This window comes from Bos indicus x Bos taurus, chromosome 16 (genome assembly GCF_003369695.1).
Source record: "Bos indicus x Bos taurus breed Angus x Brahman F1 hybrid chromosome 16, Bos_hybrid_MaternalHap_v2.0, whole genome shotgun sequence".
Taxonomy (NCBI): Eukaryota; Metazoa; Chordata; class Mammalia; order Artiodactyla; family Bovidae; genus Bos; species Bos indicus x Bos taurus.
This window is the reverse complement of record NC_040091.1, coordinates 64,099,537-64,124,996: the sequence shown is the minus strand read 5'-3', so window position 1 is coordinate 64,124,996 and position 25,460 is coordinate 64,099,537. Positions and strand designations below refer to the sequence as shown.

At 43.8% G+C, this 25,460-nt stretch overlaps 1 protein-coding gene across 5 annotated transcripts in view; it reads right to left on the bottom strand.

Moving 5' to 3' along the window:
- RGL1 (ral guanine nucleotide dissociation stimulator like 1) overlaps positions 1-25,460 on the bottom strand; it is a 277,599-nt gene that overhangs the window by 111,553 nt on the left and 140,586 nt on the right. For 2 of the 5 annotated variants that reach the window (XM_027565550.1, XM_027565552.1), the window contains exons 1-2: positions 18,235-18,431; positions 17,154-17,264 (exon numbers count right to left, since the gene is read on the bottom strand). The exons of 1 other annotated variant lie outside the window; for it this stretch is intronic. In XM_027565550.1, the coding sequence (XP_027421351.1) occupies positions 17,154-17,264; positions 18,235-18,261 (138 nt within the window). In that variant the 5' untranslated portion in view covers positions 18,262-18,431. Of the gene's footprint in view, positions 1-17,153; positions 17,265-18,234; positions 18,432-25,460 lie in introns of those variants that run through there. 2 more of the 5 variants (XM_027565549.1, XM_027565553.1) reach the window with 1 other exon arrangement.

Sequence of the window (25,460 nt, the reverse complement as noted above, 5' to 3'; positions counted from 1 at the left end):
ACTTCAGAGACCTTCAAATCTACTGTGACAAGTGCTTGAAAATTCCATGAGCTTCCTAGAGAGACCAAGAACAATACCAGGCACGTAGTAGGGGCTCAAGTTTGAGTGAACCAGTGAAGGAATGAAAGGATGAACTATTTGTGATGGCTACAGAACAATAAGAGGTTCACATACACACAGCTCCTGCTTGCCAATTCAGTACGTCACCGCACTGCGATCATATACTTTCCATCTACGAGGGATCTTGGAGGTCGTTTAGTCTAACTCCCTCACAGACTCTGGGTAACTACCAACAGGGCTGGAAATACTCAGGCAAGAGGCGAAAGGCTGCCTGGCCCTCTGCCAGTTCCTGGGGTAATCTGATTCACCAGAGCGAAATCTCCAAAGATTTCAGTTCAGTAACTCCTAAATATTGTGCTTTTGGACTCTTTACTGAAAATGAATGCCATCTAAGCCTACAAGTTTCAGAAACAAATGTTTGGTGGCTTTTGTGGGCAATCGTTTTCAAAACATCAAGCATATCTAAGGTATAATTTTAAAGAATCTGGCTCCAGGAGAAAAAGCTGAAGTATTAGTCACATGTTTTACATTTCTTCCTCTTGCCTGCCAGATTTTTTTTTTTTAATTAAGAAAGGAAAAATGGGTCAGCCTCAAAGAATTTTTACAACTGTCAGAATAAACACAAGGCCCAAGTAATCGCATTTGGAGCCTTTTCTCCCTCCTGTCCCTATGGCTTTAAGTGTCCTTTATTTAGAACCCAGCCCAAGACACAGTCCTGGTGACTGTGCATCTTGCATACTGTAAGGACAGGACTTCTCTCCGTGAAGAGGGAAGAGGATGGTGTGAGGCTACAGGAGAGTACAGCCTCTTCTGATTTCAACAGGACATGGTGGGTGGAGGATCTAAAGGTCAAAGAGATCCCTTGTCTAACACAGCCTGGCTCCAAGGTCCTTAAGAAACCACCCTGCTTCTTAGAAAGTAACTCCACCCATAAGGCAATTCTGAAGACATCTTCAAGAAACAATTCATCAGATGAAAGTCACTCCGGGGCTCCAGGGACATGTTAGTGCTCAGAACACAGGACCAGACGCCAGTCGACAGAACTGGAATCATTCTTAGTTCACCCTTCACTCTGGGGGTCCCCTGAGGTGCACCCACACTCAGGTCCACCTCCTGCTGGGTCTGCTTTCCTTGAATTGTTCTGGAAGAGCTGCCACCAACCAGATCTAAAATCTATATGGTGTTGCTCATAGCAACCTGCCCTCTTACAAGGCAGGCCAGGCCTCCTGGTGACCTGCTATAGTAAGCTGGACCCCACTAGGACAATGAGCTTCAAACTTTAGCCATGATTCAAAGTAAAAAGGAAAGATGCCCTTACACATGACTCAGTACCTACACGTACATATTTAAAACAAGTTTCACAACAATGCTATTCTAATATTTTTATGTCATTCTGTTCTCATTTTAGAATACTGATTTTTGACCCACTAAACTGACTTCAGAACACTCACAGACTACACCCTGCATTCTGAAACCAAAGCCCTAGAAAAACACTGTTCAATAGAAAGACAGTGCCAGCTACAATTTACAGTTCTAAAGTTGCTAGTAGCCACATTAAAAAAAAAAGTAAATAGAAACAGGTGAAATTCATTTTTACGGTGTATATTATGTAACCCATTATATCAAAACACTATCATTTCAACGTATGACCGCTATAGAAGATGACTGAGTTCTTTTACAGTATGTGCATCAAATGAAATCTGATGTGGACTTTGCAGGCAGAGAACACTTCAGACTAGTCACATTTCACGTGCTCCACAGGCACAGGGGGCTTCTCTGGTGGCTCAGCTGGTAAAGAATCCACCTGCAATGCAGGAGACCTGGGTTCGATCCCTGGGTTGGGAAGATCCCCTGGAGAAGGGAAAGGCTACCCACTCCAGTATTCTTGGGCTTCCCTGGTGGCTCAGCTGGTAAAAAATCCACCTGCAATGCAGGAGACCTGGGTTCGATCCCTGGGTTGGGAAGATCCCCTGGAGAAGGGAAAGGCTACCCACTCCGGTATTCTGGCCTGGAAAACTCCATGGCCTGTACAGGTACCTGAGGCTAGCGGCTTCCACACTGAACAGTGCTGCCCAAAGAGTTCTGGTGCCACACATGCCACCCCCCGCCCAAGGCAGCAGGGCCCACGATGGTGCCCCATGGCAGAAAGGAGGCGAGCCGTCCACGCCTGCTGAACTGCATGGCTCAGTTGCTCACACGTCCTCATCTCACACCGTGTTCACAGGCTCCTCGTGAAAGCTCTGATAACAGATGGGAGATTTCACAAGGAAGAAGAACAGACAGGCGGCTTGTTCACCAGTAATAAGCAGTATCACTCTGAAACTCCTCAAAGTCCAAATGCATTCTTTTGTCTGTGACATCCGAAATAGCACAAATGTCACATAAGATTCAAACCAGAAAGTAACTTTTAGAGAATCTGTTCTGGAAAAAAAAAAACAACATATCTTGCTGATTAAAAAAGCTGAATAAATAGTATGACTGCAACTATGTTGAAATGTGTGCCTGTGAACTGAAGACTAGAGGATAAAAAGTGAAAGTTTAAAGACTGGGTTACTGCGGTAAAATTTATGGGTGATCTTTTTTTTCTCCTCTTGTAAAAATAATATGGATCATGTTGTGGAATCACTCTATCAAGAATAATATTGCTTTAAAAAGGTTCTTCCTTCTGCTCCAAAGCAAACATACAGGCCACTGAATCCCTATTAAAAAGACAAAGGTAAGGATAACCTGCTTGTATAAAAGGCAAGAAGGACCAGGAGCAGCCAGAAAACCTGAGCCTGGCAGAGCCAGCTGCACTGGGATGGCCCAAAGGGAAACCCAGCTGGACTCCTGAAAACTTCCAGCATAGGCTTTATGTTTTGCCCCAAGTAGAAATGTGAGAGTTAAGAATGTAAGACCACAGAGCAGAGGAAACTTGGGTGAGAGCAGAGAGCTGAGTTTTACTGATGAAAACTGAGAAGTCTTCAGACACTATCATGCTATACGATGAAATATAATTTACGTGACTTACTTTTAAATCCCTTCTTGTCAATGAATTCTGGTAAGAGACACACACCCTAGAAAGTGCCACACACAACAAGCCTGCCCCCCAAATCTCAGAGAAGCAGCTTTATTGTTACCTGCATAACCCTAGTGGCTATGAGCATGGAGGGTGTCAGATCCCTTTACAAAAAATGTGTTCTACGGAAAAAAGCCAAAGTGGTTTGATACCAGGTTAATACAAGCTTGAAAAAAATTGCAGCCCTCAGATAAGAGATTAAATAAAATATGGGAAAATACATTGTAAGTAGAAATACAATGTAAGTAAAATAACTTTAGAATCCAAAGCAGAACTGGGTTCCCAGAGGTTTATCCATGACCCATGACTCAAACCTATACGTCACCAAGAAGCCTGTGGGGTGGGTGGGTGGGTGGGTGGGTGGGTGGGTGTGTGTGTGTGTTCAGTCACTCAGTCATGTCCAACTCCCTGCAACTCTATGGACTGTGTAGCCCACTAGGCTCCTTTGTCCATGGAATTCTCCAGGCAAGAACACTGGAGTGGATAGTCATTCCTTTCTCCAGGGGATCTTCCCGACCCAGGGCTCAAACCCAGGTCTCTTGCATTGCAGGCAGTTTCTTTACCATCTGAGTTACCAGGAAAGCCCTTGTGGGTTAACTTTAAATACCATGTAATTCTACCTATAGAGTTCCCCACAATAGTTCAGTCAATTTCATAAGACCACGAAATATGTAGAAGAAGCAATGGTGACAGAAATAAGGCAAAATCAGCATTGTTCTTTTTTTCTTGTGTCATTCGTTGAAGTATAAAATATAAATCAGATCTAGCTTACCTATTCAATATTTTCCTTTTCAATTCAAAGAATGAGATTTACATCATTATCAAATGGCCAAAAAAAAAAAAAGATCATGAAGACACATGTTTTATTAGAGTTTAGGTCAAATGACTTGTAAGAGGCTTACTAAGTGGTACTGACTGTGGCGCGGACACGGTTCCCTGCGATGGGAATACGATGATTAATTAAACATGGTCCCACCCTCTGCCCTTGAGGTACTCAAATGAACAGGGTAAAGAGAAACATTTGGAAAAAAAAAAAGGATACAGTGTGATAAGTGCTGTAATTGAGCTTTGGTAAAGTGCTAAAAAGACCCAGATAAAAGGATAATTATTCTAGAAGAGGGAGAAAGGAGAAGAGTACAGATGGCATTTGAGCTGGGACTTGAAAGATAAGTTGTTTACTGGTCAATCAGTGAACAGAAAAGCACTGCAGGCTGACACAGTGGCATCAGCAGTGTCAGGAGGAAGACAGCGCTGCGTAGAAACGTGGACCTCACATGGCTGATGAAATCTACAGCTCTGTATTCTCAACAAAAAGTAGGGCTAGTTCTTTTCATAGCGACATAACCCACGTAGGGAGTTGGAGGGACAGACAGATGGAAAGAAACCTTTTAAGCCTTCATCTGCCACACAGAAAAGTATCACGTGCCCTGCTGCTCTAACTCTTAGCAAAACAGGGAGTTCAGGTTAGGGCTGGGTGCTGAGATCGGAGCTGCCACGATCAGCACTTTTCAGCCCAGTCATCTAAAGTTTTACAAGCCTTTATCCCTAGAGCAGACACACTCATTTGTGGATTGTCTAGGTCAACACTGGACAGAAAGTCACTCTTTGTAAAGAATATCATAATCCTTCAATTCTGACCAAGGAATGTTCATGAAGAAACACTTTAACCAACTTTAGCTCCCTGAGAAATACTTCTGTGGGAGTCAAGTGGCAGCAGGTCCCCCTGGGGTACCCACAAGCAGCATGATGGATGAAAACACTGGTTCCTGGGCTCAGCTGGTCGTGACACCATTGCTCTGCAGAGAAGGATGTTACACAAGCACCTCGAATCACTATATGAGATGCCTTCTCCTTCTGTACCACCCACAGAGTCAGCACATGCAGAGAGAATTCAGGCTCTGTCAGTAACACTTTAACATGAGCAAATCGCTTATTCAGCATCTTTGTACAAGAGATTTAGTTTTCAATTACAGCCCTGGGGACAAGGGTCAGTTAGCCCCATAAGTCAGCTGAGAAGAGGCGTAAGCAACAGAGAATGGATGCAGGAGTCTGATTATCTTGAGAGCATAGTAAAGGATCTTAAGATACTCACGGGGGACGCTCGATGAATAGCAGGAAGGTCAAGTTTGTGGGCAAGAAGCCAGGGACCTTGGAGACTATTTTTAGTCCAGAGGAAGGACAGGAAGGAACAGGAACAAAACAAGGAACTCACCCAGGAGAAATGGAAAGCAAGAAGGAAGAGACTGTCAAAAGCAAATGGAAAGACAGCGAGAAAAAAATAGATCTAAAAACTAAAATTGTATTCCTAACAGGGAAGCCAGGAATGCCGCAAGAAAAGGCTGAAAGAGAGAAGAGAGCCCAGAAGGCAACAACGGGACTACTCAAAGGAAGTATTTTAAATGTCCGCATCTTCTGTGTGGGCTGGTTGGCAACATTTCGCCTCTGGCATTATTAGGTCATGAGTTCAAGTCCCACATCAGGATTTGGCCTCAAAGCAAGCGTTAACTTTCCAGCAGCTCTGAAAGGCTGGAAGCACTTTCCATTCCTTGGTATATGAACTTTACTGTCCTTCTCTGCAACAAATTAAAAGTATCCCAGAGAGAGAGAAAAGCAACAGCCACTACCTCAAAACAAACAAAATCCTACTAGCGAGAAAATAAGAAAAGAAAGAGAAAGGTTTTCATGTGCAGGATATGTACTGCATTTGTCCAGAATCTTGTGAGTTTGGGGTATTTGTTTCCACGTCCAATCTATTGAGAGAAGCCTTGTCTGCACTTTCAAAGCACCTAGAATACCAGTACCAGCAGTAACAATGGTTGTGGCAGAGGAAATACTACTACTTGCTAAACATAAAGATATCATTAGGTTATTAGCAAATGGGAGGAAAAAAAAAATGTAGAAAAGATTCCCTCTGGGATGAGGGAAGAAAGGCAACAGACCATATGCCTGTTAAGCATTTAGGTGATGAGGAGAGGAAAAGAAAATAAACAGCCTTGAGGTAACAATAAGAAAATCCTTGGTATTTGTATAATCATTTACATACTTAAAAGTACTTTTATATACATTGGGCTTCCCAGGTGGCACCAGTGGTTAAGAACCCGCCCGCCAACACAGGAGGCGTAAGAGACGTAGTTCAGTTCCTCAGTTGGGAAGACCCTCTGGAGGAGGGCACGGCAACCCACTCCAGCATTCTTGCCTGGAGAATCCCATGGACAGAGGAGCCTGGCAGGCTATAGTCCACAGGGTCATAAGTCAGACACAACTGAAGTGACTTAGCATATATACATTAACTCATGTGATCCTCACAAAACCCAAGGGCAGAAGGAGCATTTCCATTTCACAGATCAGGAAAGTGACGGTTTATACGGTTGTGTGACATTCTAAAAGTCACAACCTCAGGAAAAATTTAGTTCATTCCCAGTCTGGGGCTCCAGTACTGCACTGGCTACCTTCACAATATGTGGCCCAATGAGAAATTTAATCTTTATTCTAACTTGTGCAACCACAACTTACTCACATTCCACATTATGTCCAATGAAGAATGATTAGCATGTTTACCAAGCGATTAAAAAAAAAAATCGTTTCCTACTTTCCCATTTTTCAGGCAGAAATAGCAAATGCAGAAGACAAAATATAGCCCATTGTTAAGTCATAAAATATTTTTAAAGCATAAAAAATCAGAACACTGACAAATTAACTACAGAGGAAAACTGAAGGAATCTGAAATGCGAAATACTGGAGCCCAGGCCATAATTGTCTTTCATCGTACAGGCAGCCAGGCAGAGAAAACACAATGATGCATGTTACTTCTAATAAACAAGGATTAACTAAAGCCTGCCACAGCCCTTCCTCCCAGATGTGCAAAACGAGAAAGGGATGTCAGGGACACGAGGCGTCTCTAAGACCGCGTCTCAGTCAAGCGGTCTGATTTCCATACAACAGCAAGCATCAGGGGGACTCACGCCTCTACACGGTTCCATGGTGGGGTTTTCAAAAGGGCTCCCAGACAGTGGGGTCCTCATGGGAGCCCCACTGCTCAGTGAGGAAGGGAAGACCCTATCCGAGGCTCACTGCCAAGCACCTTACCTACACAACTCCCTCCTCACAGTAATTCTGTCCAGAGGGGACTGCTGATTTCCTCCCTTTCCAGGTGAAGAACTTGGGCTGAGAGAAGTAACTTCAGAGCTCAAGCCCACGTTGCCACACACAGGAAGAGGCCAGCTCTGGATTCAAGTCTGTCTGGCTCCAGAGCACAGACTCATGACCAGGGCTTGAGTTACCTCCCTCAACTGGCGCTCCTGCTGGGAAAAAAACCCCTGAAAAGAAAGAGCAAGTAGGAGGTGCCGTCTCCTGCAAAGGCTCCAAGCCAGGGTGAAAGAAGCCGGAGCTGATTCCCCAGCCAGGACCTGATGGCTCTGGGCCCTGTTCATTCCTGGTTAAGTCGTGTGTAACACAGATAGGCTCCTCGTGTTGTGTCATTGGGAGGAGTCAATATTTGGATAGAAGATAGCAAATGTTTTCCTATGCTGCACAAACTAACCAAATGCTTCCGATTTCCTGAATTTTCTATTTGGGAGGATCCGTTATCTCCATAAAGAATTTCAAGGACTGCAACTTTAATTAGAAGAGCCAGGACTATGAAGCATTTCATTTTCAGCCAATGTCAAATCTAGTTTCAATTATTTTTACCTACATTCATTACATGCACTTTTGTTAGAAATCGTCCACAGATTTTTAGCTCTGTCACCAGCAGTGACAGAAGTCACGGGCAGGAGAACAGCATCTGACTAAAGAACAGTTGCTACCAAGAGAGTTGCCAAAAGCCTCAGCTGATGGCTTTACTGACCAAAGACATTCTACTTTTAGCAGAAACGGTTTGTCTGTGGCCTTCAAATTGTCTTTAGAGTGATGAAGCTGGAAGGATCCAGCCTTGGCTTTGCTTTTATAAAAGATGAGGATGGGTATTAAAATCAGCAGGAAATGAAACAAAGGGAGAAAAGTTAAATTGGTCAATTCCTTGCTGAAAAGAGCAAATAAAGACTGTCTGGAGGAGTGTACATGGGAAGAGATTAACTGTGTGGAAATGAATGCAAATGAGTGGAGCACAGATGGTACAAGCAACTAAACTCTAGAAAATGTAGGGTAATGATTCTGTGAGGGTGGAAGGATATACGGAGCCCCCAGCAACACACCATCTCACTCCCAACCACCACCGTCATTATCCTCAGAAGTCAGGCCTACACGGCATGATATAAAGATGGCTTTGAGGAACCAAGCCACGCAAAAACCCCATTCATCGAAACACAGTACACAGCCACCGTGGTGAAAAGGTGCAGGTGTTCCTACAGTGTTAAGCCCAAAGGATCAGCAGTAGAAGACACGCCTCTCTCTCTCTGCACAAGACTAATGGGATTTTATCCAAGGAGGTGTCTTCCACCTAATGTAATCTTTTCCTACCTTAATTCCTTCCTCCTTTCATTTATATTCTTTTTAAACTGAAGACCGTTCCTAAATAGAAGAAACTTAATCGATCACAATAATGACACAAGAGAAACCAAGCAAAAGAGACAAAGTTAGGCTTTGATCAGTTATACAGAAAGTAAAAGTGAAGTCGCTCAGTCATGCCCGACTCTGCAACCCCGTGGACTGTAGCCCACCAGGCTCCTCCGTCCATGGGATTCTCCAGGCAAAGAATACTGGAGTGGGTTGCCATTTCCTTCTCCAGGGGATCTTCCCGACCCAGGGATCAAACCCAGGTCTCCTGCATTGCAGGCAGACGCTTTAACCTGAGCCACCAGGGAAGCTCCAGGAAGTTATATAGAAGAGGTCATGAAATGACATTAGAAAGATGCACCAAATCCTAAAAAAATACAATACCAAAAGACATTTCAATTTATGGTGTGTGCATGTCTGTGTGTGTGTATAAGAGAGAAAGATTAGGACTGTGGTAGGTGGAAAACTAAGGAAGCACTGTTTAGTCGCTCAGTCATGTTCAACTCTTTTGTGACCCCATGGACTGTAGCTCAACAGGCTCCTCTGTCCATGGGATTTCCTAAGCAAGAATACTGGAGTGGGTTGCCATTCCCTTCGCCAGGGGATCTTTCTTACCCAGGGATCAAACCCAGGTCGCCTGCATTGCAGGCAGATCCTTTATAGTCTGAGCCACCAGGGAAGCCCCAAAAGGAAGCATTAGATCTTACCAAATTTCTTCTTTTGTACGAGTAGAGTCAGCAATCAGACTGAGCCTCTGAGAGTGGTCATGCCAACAGCCAGAATAAATAGAAAGAGTTTAAAGACATCGAGCAGGGAGAAAGAAAGAGACCAGAACACCTAACCATAAAATTTCTTGTGTCTCTAACAACACAATTATAACTTTAACTGCCGTTGTCTAAAATACAACTCTGTAATCATAGTCCTGTGGGTTCCATATTTATTCTCTCTCTGTGGCCTACAGATTCAATCTGTTTAGTTTGTAAGGAAACAGAAGACTTTAGAAGGAAAAAAAAAAAACACACAGAAACCACAAGCTCTTCAAAGAACTCTGGAATCTGAGAAACAAGCAGTGCCTGCTGCCCCTCATTCATAAGCCAGATCCGAGACTACGTCTCTGGACAGAACACAGCAGGCACGCCTGGGTCTGGTCTTCAGGGCATGCTGACAGGACATTCGCTAGTGTTTACATGGAGCAAGCCTGCCTTGAAGTCCCCAGGACATTTCATCCAATGAGAAGAAGGTGCCGCTGACCCTAGAAAGCCAGAAGGCTTCTGACCTGCTCTCTGAACCCCAGGTGGCTAAGATCCACGCCTGCCAGGCCTCCTCTCATCAGCCTCTACTCCCACCACTCTCCCTACACTTCAGTTCAGTTGCTCAGTCGTGTCCGACTCTTTGCAACCCCATGGACTGCAGCACGGCAGGCCTCCCTGTCCATCACCAACTTCCGGAGTTTACTCAAAAACTCATGTCCATTGAGTCGGTGATGCCATCTAACCATCTCATCCCCTGTCATCCCCTTCTCCACCTGCCTTCAATCTTTCCCAGCATCAGGGTCTTTTCAAATGAATCGGCTCTTCTTACCAGGTGGCCAAAGTACTGGAGTTTCAGCTTCAACATCAGTCCTCCCTACACCCCACCCTCTTTGCTCCACTGCCCCGGTTTCACCCAGGTCCTTGTCTTTTTCCTCAGTTCGTGACCACGTCAGCCTCCTTCCCTAGTCCAGCTCCTTCCCCGGCATCCATCCCTCAGCTGTCAGTCATCTCTCTAAAATGTAAATCTGACCCAGCCACTCTGCCAAAAGCCCTTCAGTGATGACAACCCAGTGCTCAGGACCAAGCAAATTCCACAGCTCAGCACAGACCTGGCTCCAGCCCTGCTCTCTGGGGTCCTTGCCCATCACTGCCCGCCCAGGCACCCCTCCCTCTTCCCCAGGGTGAGCCTCACAAGGGGCTCTCATCTCTGGCCCCCACGCTTTCTACCACACTGTGCTCTCTGGCTGGAATGCCTGCCTCCAGTGCCCCCCACATCCTCACCTAACTCCTAATCATCCATCAAATTCACCACAAAAGGACCCTGCTTCCGTGCAGCCTTCCAGGAGTGCGCACACCCACCTGATATACACACCACCCTTCTCGGCTCCCCTAACACCCAACGCTGATGTCTCACACAGCACTGGTCACACTGAGCACAATACATGGTAATTAGCTTACGTTTCTGTCTCCCCTACTACCTGAAATCTGAAGAATAAGGGGTATGTCTTGTATCACTTTGGATTCCCAAGGTTTAACGGGGTGTCTGGCATAAAGTAGGCTGTTGGTCAATCAATGGATCCTATGAAAGGGGAGGTTAGCAGACTCCAATGCAGATGACAGAAACGCACAGCAGCAATGGCAGCGAGGGAGTTCACAGTGGGTGTTTCACTAGCAATCAACCCAGAAACTGCCCAGACTCCAGATTCCAGATCAACTCTGTGGGGACAGCCACACTCATCAGCAACGCACACACGAGCCTGCTGAGCATCTCTCATGAAACAAAGCGACTCCCTATCTTCCCCCATTTCACCAGTATTTGCCTTGCTCTGTTCACAGACATCTTTTTTTTTTTTTTTTCCTTTCCTATGTGGGTAGAAATTTAAACATTTTACTTATTTTAGCCTATTACTACATATTTTAGTGCAAAATGTGTAGAGGTCCGTCACTACAGGATTCTGATTATGTAGAAAGGGCGTACATACAAGGATATGCATGCTGTGGACAAAGGAAACCAAAATAAGTGGGATGGGGCAGCGGAGAATCCAAGCTAAGAGCTGAAGAGGAAAGGCGGAGTACCGACTTTACTCCTCGTCTTTCCGTGCTAAATTTAAAACCCCAGGAAATTTTTCTTTAAAATTTGACAGAAATAAGAATGAAATATGTTTATAATATTAATTTTACGGCACATATACTATGGGGCTTCCCAGGTGGCACAGTGGTCAAGAATCTGCCTGCCAATGCAGCAGACGGAGGAGACGCAGGTTCATCCCCGGGTCAGGAAGATCCTCTGGAGGAGGAAATGGCAACCTACTCCAGTATTCTTACCAGGATAATCCTATGCACAGAGGAGCGTGGCGGGCTATGGTCCAAGGGGTCACAAAGAGTCGGACATAGCTGAGCCCACACGTATACTGTAAGCACAGGAGTTAATGAGCCTCATGATTACACTGTTACGTATTTGCTGGGGACAGACATGTATCTTGAACTTGACTGAGTGTCCCCAGAACTGCTGAACTGAAATGGATATTCTTGGCTTACGTGCTAAATATTCCTTACACAGACCCCAGAAGATTCTGAAAGCAGTGAAAGCACTCAAGGTAACAACAATAGCTCAGGCAACTGAAATTTACCGTATCTTCTTGATGGGTGGAGGCCACGTGCCATAATATTGGATTATTTTAGAAACACGTTCCCATGGTCAACATGAAAAATACCAGTTGGTTCTTTTACAGATGGTTGCTAAATTTTGGAATTTACTTTCTAAAGCTTAAATTAAACATTCTGATATACCAGAATAAGGCAACCCAAGGGCCTGTTTTCCTAGATGAAAACAAGGATGACGAACTATAAACTGAGGGCCTCTCTAAGCTTATCCCCTAAAAATTCCAAAACCCTGCTCCTGAGCCCTCCAACCACACGACCACACATGATGGTAATGTTTGCCAACACTTTCTAACTTGTGCATCGCCTTTCTTTCTTCAGCACTCAATACAACTGGACCTCTGGGCTTTTAAAGGCAAATTAATTCACTGCCATGATTTTTTTTTTTTTTGGTTAAAATGAATAATCACTACCTTTGTTTGGGCCCTGCTTTGTTATAGAAAGGATGTAAGACAGCTGTAATCATAGCTAATTAGTTTTTCTCACTCCCATGCACCCCTCTTCTTTATAAGCTAACATCTTCATGCTAATTTGGTTTTAAGTCAGGAGCAACCATACCTTCATATTTATCAAGATAATATCTGCCTCCCTAGAAGGCATGAAGCTTGATCCATTCATTCAACAAATACTGAGTTTCTGCCAACTAGATGGTCACAGTTCCCACTTCACAGGGCTTAGAGTCTAATGGGAAATACAAACAAACAGTTACAGCAGAGGGAGGTAAATAAATGACAGAGAGATAAAGAATGCTTCTGGAACACGCAGAAGGGGTACCTCCTCCAGGCCAGGGAGATCAGAGAAGCTTCCCAGAAGTGAAGGGAGCTGAAAATTCAAAGAACTGTACGCCATTTACAGGCATTGTGGATAGCAGGGCCATGGAAACACCAGCTAGACTCAATCCCAACAGTCTACTCAAGTTGAGGTCAGCGTCTCCACCCAGACTGACTCGTGCTTACCTTCCCGCTACACTCACACAACCCACGAGGACCCAGAACAGAGTTCTAGTTCCTTTTATTTCTAAAGGCATTCTGTTTCTCCTGTCCCACTTCATTATCTTTACCAGCCTCCCAGCTATCAAATATTTCAGTTCAACCCAACAAGGGCCTCTGTGGGAGATAAACATGGGACGAAGGGCAGGGAGGCACTGGGGCCCCACACATGGGCCATAGAAGCCCAGAACCGAGAAAAGCCATGTGACTATCTGCTAACCATTCCACTCCCCACAGACCTTGCAGAGGTGACCGCACTCTTCCAATCCTGCCTGTGAAACAAATATCCCCACTATGAGATAACCTTGGGTTTGACAGATGTCTCTGGACCCTCAGCCTGTCATAGTCTGAAGACAGCAAAATGGGCTCTGGACACTGAAGCCCTTCCCCTTTCCTCCGTCCATTTGAATAGTCCTCCTAAAATGGGACATTTCCTGCTTCCAGAGAATACTGATATTTTCCTAAATTGTTTCTACATTTCATTTTCAATGTATGACCACAACACTGGGACCAAAGTAGAATAATAACTTTTCACCATTTGCTCTTCCAAAAATTACTGGAAATTCTTCTACAAGCTTAATCGAACAGTTGGATACATTATTTTTAACGTCTCTTCCAGCCCTGAGATTTTTATGATTCTCTGACATAATCAGAACCATTTTTCTTTGAGGGTTATAGCTGGGTAAAATTATCCCAGGCTAAGATGTTATTGTAAAGAGAAAATTGAGTCAGTATTTCAATAATATTTGGTTTTTCAAAGTTGCCCAGCCTAACTTCACTGTCAGTGAGCGAAGTCGCAGCTGCATATACACTAAATCCAGCCTGGGCCATAGCTGGCTGTATACTTACAACTGAAGACAGAGGGTGTTACTTCAAAAGATCAACTGAACACAAAATTTCACAAACAAAACAAAGAATGTCCTCAACGTTTTGGATTGAATGATACTTCACATCTAAGGATGTGTAATGTTTTTTGTTATTCTTCCCAAATTGGATCTTAATTCTGTTTTGTGATCAGAGTACTAGAAACTACAAAAGTTATACTCAGTCACTTTGTTGTTATCGTACGGATGCTAAGTCGTCTCCAAATCTTTGGGGATCCCGTGGGCTGTAGCCTCTTTAGGGACCCCGTGGACTGTAGCCCGCCAGGCTCTACATGGGATTTCCCAGCCACGAATATTGGAGTGGGTTGCCATTTCCTTCTCCAGGGGATCTTCCCAGACCAGGGATGGAACCCGGGTCTCCTGCATTGGCAGGCAGATTCCTGGGAAGCCCACTCAGTCACTTAGGCTTTCCTAATTAGCCTTACAGACTTGTAATGAGCGTCCTATCCACCCTCAGGTGCTACATAAGCTCGCACGTCTTTGGTGCCCCACACTTTACACAGCCAAGATGGAGAGCTTATCAACAAGAAACACATCTTCACAACAAGTACCTCGATTTGCAGCTCAAGTTATCACTCAAGGCATAAAGAAAAGAAAGCTGCATGTCTTGCATCTTGAACCAGGTAATATGTAGGGGGAAAGTATATTATAAGCATCCTTGTTCTTCTGAGTCAATGCCTTCTTCCACTACTATGGAAGCAGCCTTCAGGTCCCAGGCAGCTCCTTGTTTAGCAAGGAACTAAATATTTGGGTTCAAATCCAGCCTCTACCACTTCCTAGCTGTGTGACCCCAGCAAGTGATTTAACTTCTCTGGACTTTAGTTTCCTCATGTGGAAAGAGATAATCACAACTCCACCTTTCCTCATGAACCATTGTCATATTTTGACATGAGCTCACCTCATCTCTGTCTCTGGTTCACTATAAACCCAGGTGCTTTGACGTGAGGAATACGGTCGATAACATCACAGTGACTTTGTATGGGGACAAATGCTTACTAGGATTATCATGGTGATCATTTCATAAATGTGTGCAAATGTCAAATCATCATGTAGCATATGGGACCACTAACACCGGAGTGCACATCAGCTATAGGTCAATAATAAGTCAGTAAATAAAACTGGTTGCTCTGAAGAATTCTGAAAGGGTGACTGGAAAAACAAGTACAGAGAAGCCACTCACAGGCCTAAAGAGAAAAGCTTTGTAATTGCTATGGCTCAATTGGTTGAGTCACTTTTAATTAAGTCTGGAATTTCCAAGGACAAAAACAGTGCTCCCCAACAGGACACCGAAGACAAGAAAACAAGGGGGATTGGGGTGGGAGGGTTCCTAGAACTGGTTCCTGAGCACGAGGGGTGATCACAGCAAATCATACTTTGTTGAAATGGGAGGAGGGGACAAATCCTTCCATCAACTAGAAGCAATCTTTTCACATATTTCCCTCTTGGTATTTCAGCTCTACTGCTAAATCCAGGATGAACCAACTCTGAGCTGGGCATAAATGTGAGGAGTCTGGGAGGAGGCGGAGAGGAGTCCCGTGAGCACAATGGTCAGTGAGAATTACCAAATAACTGGGGACATCTAAATGAACCATACCTCGTTGTGTTTGGGACCTACAGAGTTAACCTGTCCATTTTCCCTTGACTTACTCATTCACGGCTATTGCGTTTGGCCAAAAACTAAAGCTGTTGTCCAAGCAACATCAGTCTCATTATAAAGAGAGGAACAACCTGGCATCAGAAAATGTAATGACCCTTTTGAAGGCAGCTGCTTCAGAAGCTTGTGAATCATTTTGAAATACTCGGGCCAAACCACATCAGTACCGCATTTAAATAAAATGCAATACACGCAACCACCAAAAATAAAGTGATGACTTGTCAGAACTCTAGTTCTGCTTTTCCTATCAGGTCTGCTGGTAATGCATCTGATTAATTTCAAAATCATATTCCGAGTAAGGTACCTGCTTAAGAAGTGAAGACCTCAGGCTTTCAAAGGAAAAGCTCCTACCTTTCTAGGCCATACCTGCAGATGCAACAACTGACTGCCCTAGAGCGTGGTACTTCAACCCCAAACACACAGCCTGACTTGAAGCAGCTGGGGAAGCCCAAAGCAGTGAACTCCTGTGTCAGCAGCCCAGAAGACCCACGGAAGAGGAAATCATTGCTGCTGGCCATCCTGCCTTAAACTCCAGGAATTACAAGTCACATGCTGCCTCTGGTCTTAAAGCCCTGGGCAGTTTTGTTTCCTGTCCTCTTTCACACCTGACCTTTAACTGCTGCTCAAATTGAAAAAAAAAAAAAAATGAATTTTCTGAAACCCAAAGCCAGTAGAGATTGGATGCTGGTGCATAATCTTCACTGTTCTCAAGCCCATCAGCTGTGAAGCCCGAGTATGGCCAGAATAAGGCCCAGGGAAACCACACTCCATCCTCTGTTCGCTTACCGCTATCTTCTTTCTCAAGGCTTATTTGTCACCTCTCACTGTTCTCGGAGGAGTCCTTCTACCTCCAGATGAAGAACTCCTTCGTTCTTCCACATAATGGTGTCTGCCCAGGCTTCCCACAGCCCCTTTAGTTGGGATATGCTGAAGGATCCATTAGGAGATAATGATAACTCACATGATCTCACCCAATACTTTAAAATCTCAGCAGTGAGGCGGGGTCGGGGGGGATGTTGTTTATGGAAGCAGTGTTTCTCCAAATCCCCATCCCTCCACGCACTAGACACATGAAGTGGTGGACACTAAATCCCATGTAAAGGATGCAGCCATGGGAAATGCGCCATCCCCCATCGGAGGCCGATTTGGAGGACCAGCACCCCTGAGCATTCTGGGCACTTGGTAAAGGAACAGGAGTGGGAGAAGGGCTGTCAGGATCAAAAGCGGGGGAGACGGAGAGAAAAGGATGCCAGCGGGGCAAAACGGCTCTTGTCTGACTCGGTGCTATTTTCTGGTCCTGTTACTCTACGTTACTTTCTGCCACTCCACCCTCACTCTATTTTCCAAATACCTCAAGATGTTTCTAAGAGGTTCTGAATTATTGACAAACCTAAGGGAGACGCTTTGGAAAAGAATAAGTACAAAAACAGACTGGTATGGCTAGTGCAAACACTTGGTCATTGGTAGTTTCCTTTTTAAGGCCCAAAGAGAAGAAACGGAGGAAAAAAAAAAAAAAAAACTGCCTCTGCTAAATAATAATGATATTCACAGAACAAGAGGCCCTGCAAGTCCAAGGCTCACAGTCTCCCCAGCTTTACTCACCCCGAGCCATCTCGCTCCTTTATTGGCAGCCTGTTGAATCTGGACTCTCTTGAGGGTGACATGGTAAACAGCTCCTTCCTCTACCTCTTCACCCCAGTCCTGAATCGAGCTCTGCCAGGAGACAGGACAAAGAAACAGGAAAAGTTGTTTGTTTGTTTGTTTGTTCCCTCTTCACTAACCACAATCTATCCCTGCTGCTTTGCTGCTTACAACAGCACTCAGGGCATAAGACAGGCTGTTCAAAATAAACATTACAATCAGAGCAACATAAGACACACTGTGATAGACGGAATACTGAGATTTTCTTGGCCCCCCAGCTCTTTCCTATGCTATCAAGAGCCCAGGGCTTTTCCATTTAGTTATTCTTCCTAGATTCCTTCACGTATCTTAAATACCTTTTTAAAGTCTTTTTTTTTCTTTCTTAAAGAAACTGAAGTTTAGTCCTGGTTCACTTTTCCTCCTTAAATGAGAGGAAAAAGAATCCACTGGCAGAAAGAGTTTGTCTCTTTACAAGTGGCTCCGTTCTTGGAGCAAACTGCATTTTAAACTCTGCCACAAATAAGTGTTTAAAATGCTGAGTGCTCGCTCCTTTGGAACGAAATGCTTCGCATGTCTTTTTTCTCCTCTTATTGTTTGGTAACCCAGAAAGTTAGCGGGAGGGAAAAAGTTTTTATTTCCGTCAAATAACCTGGCAAGTGCAGAAAAAAGCAACACATCGGCTGTGTGCAGCGACCCCCTGGGTTTCCCTAAACTTGAAGTTTGTGTTTAAAGAGCCGCTGGGACTCGGAGGCGCTCCGCGGATCACCCAGACTCACAGACCTCTTGCCTGAAAAGTTTTCCTTTGCTGACATACATCAGCCCAGATACACCAAAGGCAACTGCTGAGAAAAATAAGTATGGTTTAAAGGCAGAAGACACGCAAAGAGGAAGGCGGAGAAAGCCGAGGGAGAAAGCTCTGAGCTCCAAAGTCTGGGATCGGATGGCTCCGCTCACTCCGAGGGAGTCCAAAACCCGCCCAGAGAAAGCGGGAGAAGATTCCCCACCAGAGCAGCGTCGGGAGAAGGCAGAGAGTTCTCGTTACCATTTTAGCTTGCCAAAGCAATTTCATTCTCAGTTTTCTCTCCGGTGTGTGGACGCGGCATGATGCGCCCCGCTCCCAGGCGAACGCGATCCCCGCGCGTCTCCGCCGCGGCGCCTCCAAGCCCCGGCCCCGCGCGGCCGCCGCGCACGGAGCACAGACACGCGCCCGCCGCCGCCGGTGCGCGCGACTCGGCCACAAAGGGAGCGCGGCGAGCGAGCCGGCGAACGAGGGCGCCGCAGACTCCTCCCCACGCCACCCCGCCGCTCCGTGATGTCAGGCTTTCCTGTTTGTGCTCGGGAGCACACTCTCCCTTTCTGAAATCCCGCGGATAAAGTTAGCATGCCGTGATTTCTCCAGCTCTGAATGCGATCGGCAGCCAGCCACCCTTTCTAGTGGATCAGGTTTTCCTGATTGGCCACCAGGTGCCCTCAAAAGATCCGGGTGTGGTATTGGGGATCTAAGTGTGTTTTTCCTTCCCTCGCTCAAAGAAATAAAGGAGGAAGAGGTGCAAACAGGGATGGGAGGAGGGGGTCGGATAAACGTCTTTTATCTGCTTGTTACCTATGGAATTTAGATTCAATCAGGGCGACCCCAGTGAGAATGGCAGTACTAGAAGCCAGGAAGTTTTTCATAAGGACAAAAAAAAAAAAAAAAGAATTGGTCAGAGGGTATTCCAAAACCCACGCCTCAGGGTTGCGCTTGTCCTGAATCAGCACACCACCAACAGGAAATGGCTCTGGACGTCTTTCTACCCCCCATAGTTTAAGGCTCATCAACTGTAACTGGCCACTGTGGGAGGGAAAGGGGCAAAGCAGGAGAGGGTTCTGCTGAGACTGACAGCGTGGAAATTGGGCCACCGGCGGCCCGGGAAGTTCCGTGAGTCTGTGAGTTGTCACCATGGGTTGCGTTGTCTGTACTGTAGGGACACAGTGGGATGATAACCTCGGGGAGAGAGCCATTCGGAGGACACTGCCGGAGGCAGTTTCGTCCTAACAGAAAGTAAATCAACAGCGAAATTCCAGATGATAATATAATCAAACATTGGCACATGACAGAATTCCATGCCAAGTGCAAAAAAAAAAGTTTAGAGCGCATGTCTTTTATACTGTTCTCCCCTAAATGAATTTAATAGCCTTTAAATTTTTTTAAAAGAAAGGCCTCTTACTAATTGCCATGCTAAGGCATAAGGCTGGGCTTTGGTTAATAATAAATATATTATGAACTGAAAAGCTAGAGAATCCAGTGTACTGGTGTTCCCAGGAAAGCAAAACTAAATGACAGTGAGGGTGCATCCAGGAAAAATAAAAAGATCTTTGGATACTTCAGAACTTCTCGAAGTCACTCAGCAATGTTCCCCACAAACAACCAGAAACTATTGGACAGAAGGGATGCTCTTTTTATCAAGCTTTGATTATTTCTATTTTTACGAAAGCATGTAAACTTGACCTTTCAGTGACCACCAGCATAGAGTGTCCCCAGTGTCCAGAGGAAGACCTACCACCTGCCTCTTAAGCCATTCCAGGCCCACCCCATTCAGTGATCCTGAAGAACACAAGATACACCTGGGGACAGTTAAACAACCCATCAGATTAATTTCACAACTACTTTAACCTGATTTTTGGCTGTGACTTTGGAGATGACCCCTTACATTTTTCTAGTTCAGGGATATTAAGAAGTTTCTTCAAACTTGCCCCTCCCAGGAAGCCTTCTTGGACAGGGCAGCTTATAACTCACAAGGCTCCAGTCAAGTTTCAGATCTCATCAGCCTCCTCTCCACCAACTCCCTGGCAGACTACCTGATGAGTAAGGGGAAAAGAGGCTCCCAGCAGATGCAGCTTCAAATCCTGGTTTCACATTAAGAGTGAACTTGGGATCTACTTCCCTGGGCTTTCATTTCCTCATCTGTAAAATGGGACAAAGGCTTCCCTGATGGCTCTGGTAAAGAATCCGCCTGCTGATTCAGGAGACATGGGTTCGATCCCTGGGTCGGGAAGATCCCCTGGAGGAGGAAATGGCAACCCACTCCAAAATGCTTACCTGAGAAATCTCATGGACAGAGGAGCCTGGTGGGCTACAGTCCATGGGGTCACAAAAGAGTTGGACACAACTTAGTGACTAAACCAGAACAATAACAAAATGGAACGAACATCTACCTCATAGAGTCTGAAAAAGGATTAAATGCAATATGTATACAACTCATCCAGGGCATGATCAAAAAAGCTCCATTCCCTTCTTATTATTGCACTTCCTCCCAAACTGCATTTTCCCAGACTCACTGAAAAGTTGTACGTACGCAATGTGCGGAAATCTAAAATGATGTCTTCTCACTAAATAATTTCAGAGAGATTTTCCAAGAATAACTACTTGTATTTATACCTAATCATGTACGTGATTTTGTCCAAATGTTAATCCTCAAAAAAAGGCTGGCCGGTTTTCTGCTAGACAGAACAATGAAGTGTTGCAGTTTACAATTTTTAAATATTTATTTTAAAATATTCCACCTGCAGGCAGCTCAGCCAGTATTACCTTATTACATACTTTTGGGTTAAAATACTCCTAATCAGTATCTGGGGAGGATAAATCAGTAAGCCATTTATAACTAAGTTTGAATTTATTTACTAGATTAATCTACCTATGTATGACTTTATATAGTTCTAAAAGAACAGGTCAAGTTTTGTTTAAAAGATATCAGCAGTTCATCTTTCATCTCCTTGGTTAAGTTTATTCCTAGGCATTTTATTCTTTTCAATGCTTTTTTAAGTGGGACTGTTTTCTTAATTTCATTTCCAGATTGTTCATCATTAATGTATAGAAATGCAACTGATTTTCATATATTAATTTTATATCCTGTGACTTTACTCGATTCATTTGTTAGTTCTGGTAAGTTTCAACAAATAGTGCTGGGAAAACTGGATGTGCACATGCAAAAGAATGAAACCAAACACGTCTAACATCATACACAAAAATCAACTCAAAATTAATTAAAGACTTAGGCAGAAGACCTGAAACTATAAAATTCATAGAAGACTACATAAGGGGAAAGCTTCATAACATTGGTGTTTGCAATGATTTCATGGATATGACACCAAAACCAGAGGCAACAAAATCAAAAATAGACATGTGAGACTACATCAAACTAAAACACTTCTGCACAGCAAAGGAAACAGAGTGAAAATTCCACCTATGGTATGAGAGGAAATGTTAGCAAGCAACATCTGATAAAGACTTAATATCCATAATATATAAGGAACTCCCATAACTCAATGGCAAAAATAAGAATAACTGAATTTTTATTTTTATTTTTTTCAAGATATATATTTTTTTTATTTTTTTAATTTTATTTTATTTTTAAACTTTACATAATTGTATTAGTTTTGCCAAATATCAAAATGAATCCATCACAGGTATACATGTGCTCCCCATCCTGAACCCTCCTCCCTCCTCCCTCCCCATACCATCCCTCTGGGTCGTCCCAGTGCACGATACTGGATGCTTGGGGCTAGTGCACTGGGACGACCCAGAATAACTGAATTTTTAAATGGGCAAAGGACTTTAAAAAACACATTTCTCCAAAGATGTACAAATGGTCAACAGTTCTGTGAAAAGAAGCTCATCATGACTAATCATCAGGGAAATGCAAATCAAAACCAAATAAGATATCATATCACCTCACACCTCTTAGGATGGCCATTACTTAAAAAAAAAAAGAAAGAAAAACCACACATGTTGACCAGGATTTGGAGAAAAAGTGACCCTTGGACACTATTGGTAAGAAAGTCCATTGGTACAGCCATTACAGAAAACAATGTGGAGGTTCTTCAGTAAATTAAGAATAAAACTGCCATACGATCCAGCGATTCTGTTACTGGGTATTTATCCAAAAGAATTTAAATCAAGATCTTAGAGAGACTTGAGTGCTCCCACACTCATTGCAGCACTGTGTATAATAGCCAAAATGTGGAAACAATGTAAATGTACATCAGTGCATCAATGGATAAAGGTGTGATATATACAGACCACAGAATATTATTCAGCCTTGAAAAAGAAGGACATCTTGTCATACCAAACTACACAGATCTCCTTGGACTGCAAGGAGATCCAACCAGTCCATCCTAAAGGAAATCAGTCCTGAATACTCACTGGAAGGACTGATACTGAAGCTGAAACTCCAGTACTTTGGCCACCTGCTGCAAAGAGCTGACTCATTCCCGATGCTGGGAAAGATTGAGGGCAGGAGGAGAAGGGGACAACAGAGCATGAGATGGTTGGATGGCATCACCGACTCAATGGACATGTGTTTGAGTAAGCTCTGGGAGTTGGTGATGGACAGGGAAGCCTGGCGTGCTGCAGTCCATGGGGTCACAAAGAGTCGGACACTTCTGAGCGACTGAACTGAACTACACAGATGAACCTAGATGCCATTATGCTAAGTTAAATAAGCCAGTCACAGAAGGACAAATACTGCAAGATTGCACTTACATGCGGTATCTCAATTAATCAAAGTTGTAGAAGCAGACAGTAGAAGGGTGGTTGCCAGGAGCTAGAGGAGGGGCAAATAAGGAGTTGCTCTTCAGTGATGAAAAAGTGCTAGAGATCTACTGTACAGTATTATGTTTATAGTTAACAGGAGCGATACACTTGAAATTTGTTAGCTGAGGGGAAGGGAAGGAAATCAGAAAATATCTATTCTTAAAGCAGTAGGATGTTGCTAGGAATAGTTTTATGTCACCATATTTGGTGATCATTGGAAGTCAGAAGCAATAGAAGATTCTTAGGATATGACAGGAAAAGGGAAGACGTACGGAAGAACCCCAAATGAGAGACAGAAAAAATTTTTTTTCTTGCTCAGGGCCAGTAAATAGAGAACTGGTAACAGCAAACGTAAGCAGCTTGTGTGCAGATCCTTTAAGAGAATCTATCAAGAAATGGAAATACAGAGTTTATATATTCCATTTATTCATTTATTTAGTCATTGGCTTCTATGACATCATGCTTTTCTAGATTTTACTCTACATCTCTGGCTGCAAGAAAAAAGTGAAAATATAAAAATTGTGATAGTATAGTTATGTATGTAGGTTGACATGGAGTAATACTTACGTGCCTAGGTAAATGATGAGACACTTGTTATATCTCAACCTAGAGCTTGACCTTCTCTACTCACAGCCTTGTCCTCATATTTCCTTTCATGCCTATCGTGACTGTTAAATAAACTATCCTATGTAAAGTAGCTAACAGAATAAACTATGCTAAATAAAGCACCTGAGAGAGTGCTTTTGGAACATAGGCGACCTTGAATAAAAACGTATCTTCTTCTCTCCCTACCCCCACACTCTTTCCCTTTAGTGTAATCCTGTGTTCATTTACTGCATTTGGTTTGCAATCTGCATGTTCTTTAGCTGTCTGCTCAGGTAATAGACTGTACTGTGTGACAGAAGAGTCAGAGCAGTGCGAGTATAATAGACATTGTACTTGGAGATAAGTAGGCAAAAACTTGTCTTAAATATGCAACATCAGCATAAGATAGAAATGGGAAGGCCAAGGCTTTGTCCTCAAACTCACTGCTGGACTGTGATGTCCTGCACCCAGTTGAAACTATAGAGGAAAACAGTCCAAAGACAGCAACAGTAATAGTAACAACAGCTACGTGAAAAAAGCTAAATAACTCAGAGGTCACGATTCTCCTTCCACACATTAGGACTGTTGAGTGCATATTGCCTCTGCTTTCCAAAAGCCCTTACCTAAACAGATGAGCTTGAAAAATTTTCCCACTTTTGAGTGGAACTGATAATAGCCACTTTGCACCATTTTATTCACAAACTATATATACCTTTAGCATTCCATGCATGCACGCTCAGTCACTCAGTCGTGTCCGACTCTTTTTGACCCCATAGACTGTAGCCTGCCAGGCTGCTCTGTCCGTGTTATTGATTCTCCAGGCAAGAATACTGGAGTGGGTTGCCATTTCCTTCTCCAGGGGATCTTCCTGACCCAGGGATCAAACCCACAACTCCTGCATTGGCAGTAGGATTCTTTACCACCGAGCCACCTGGAAAGCTTAGCTATCTGTAGGTCCCTAAAAAAAACTTTTGGTGAGGTACATAAACAAATAAATCTGTTACTTCTTCTTAACTCCTTCCCCCAGCAATATCAAAGGTTTGTCCAAATGTAAACCACTTAATCCTCTCAACATCCCTATGAAATGCTTCCCCCTAGTCTTCAGGCTTATAAGCTATGTTGCTCATTAACTTTCCTTCTTCAGCCTTCCACCATCAGCCAGGCATCCTGCTATGGTCGTTTCTAGCTCTGCTAAATGGGGTTGCTCCATTTACCGACCCTTTGCTTGAACTTTCAACCTTGCTTTGCAAAAGGCAAGGAACCGGTCATGCTTAGTTAAAGATGACCAGTCCTCCAAACACTCAAAGCAGTAGAGAGTTGTACTATTTTCTGAGAGCCCAAAGTTATTTTTACTAATTATCACGGACATACTATGAGGTAGGAGTTAAAATTTTTCTGTGCTCTGTTATTAGGGAGTTATTTATTTAGGCAAGCAAATTACAAGTCAATTTTAGACGGACCCACTACAACAAAAGAAGGGGCTGCCTTAGGGGGTAGAAAATGGAGACAGAAGAAACATAAACAGCACTTGACAGATGGCAGGCCAATGGCAGAAGACTCCTCTGGCCACGATGACAAATGCTTTTCAACTAATAGTTTACCAGTTGGGGGTGGTTATTCTTAATTGTTGATGAAGCTTTCCTGAGGAGGAAGTTGGTTACTGGAATACTGTTTTGTAAGTTGGGCTAATAAGCATTATAAGCTCATCTAATTACAGATTTCTGTAAAGGACATCCAGAAATGTGTTCACATGGTTGAAAAGATCAAAACTTAGAACAATCAGCTCAGACATAATGGCAGGTCCCTGTGATATGTAACAAAACATTCTACAAAATGGGAGATGGGTGACCTAATGCCAGGATGGGCTTTGACCAAGATTCTGGAAGAAGTTACTGGGCAATGAGCCAAATTATATCTTGTTTCAGGCCTAAAGGAACCTCTTTTTTTTCCATAATATATTGAAGTGGTACCGAAAACCCAAATAAAGCTGCTAGAACACATAGTCAGAGACACCTAGATTTGAGTCCAAATCAATCCAGTTCTCTCGGAGGCAAGGTCTCATCCCTAAGTCTGTAAAAAAACAGGGATATAAACACCTTCCTCATTGGCTC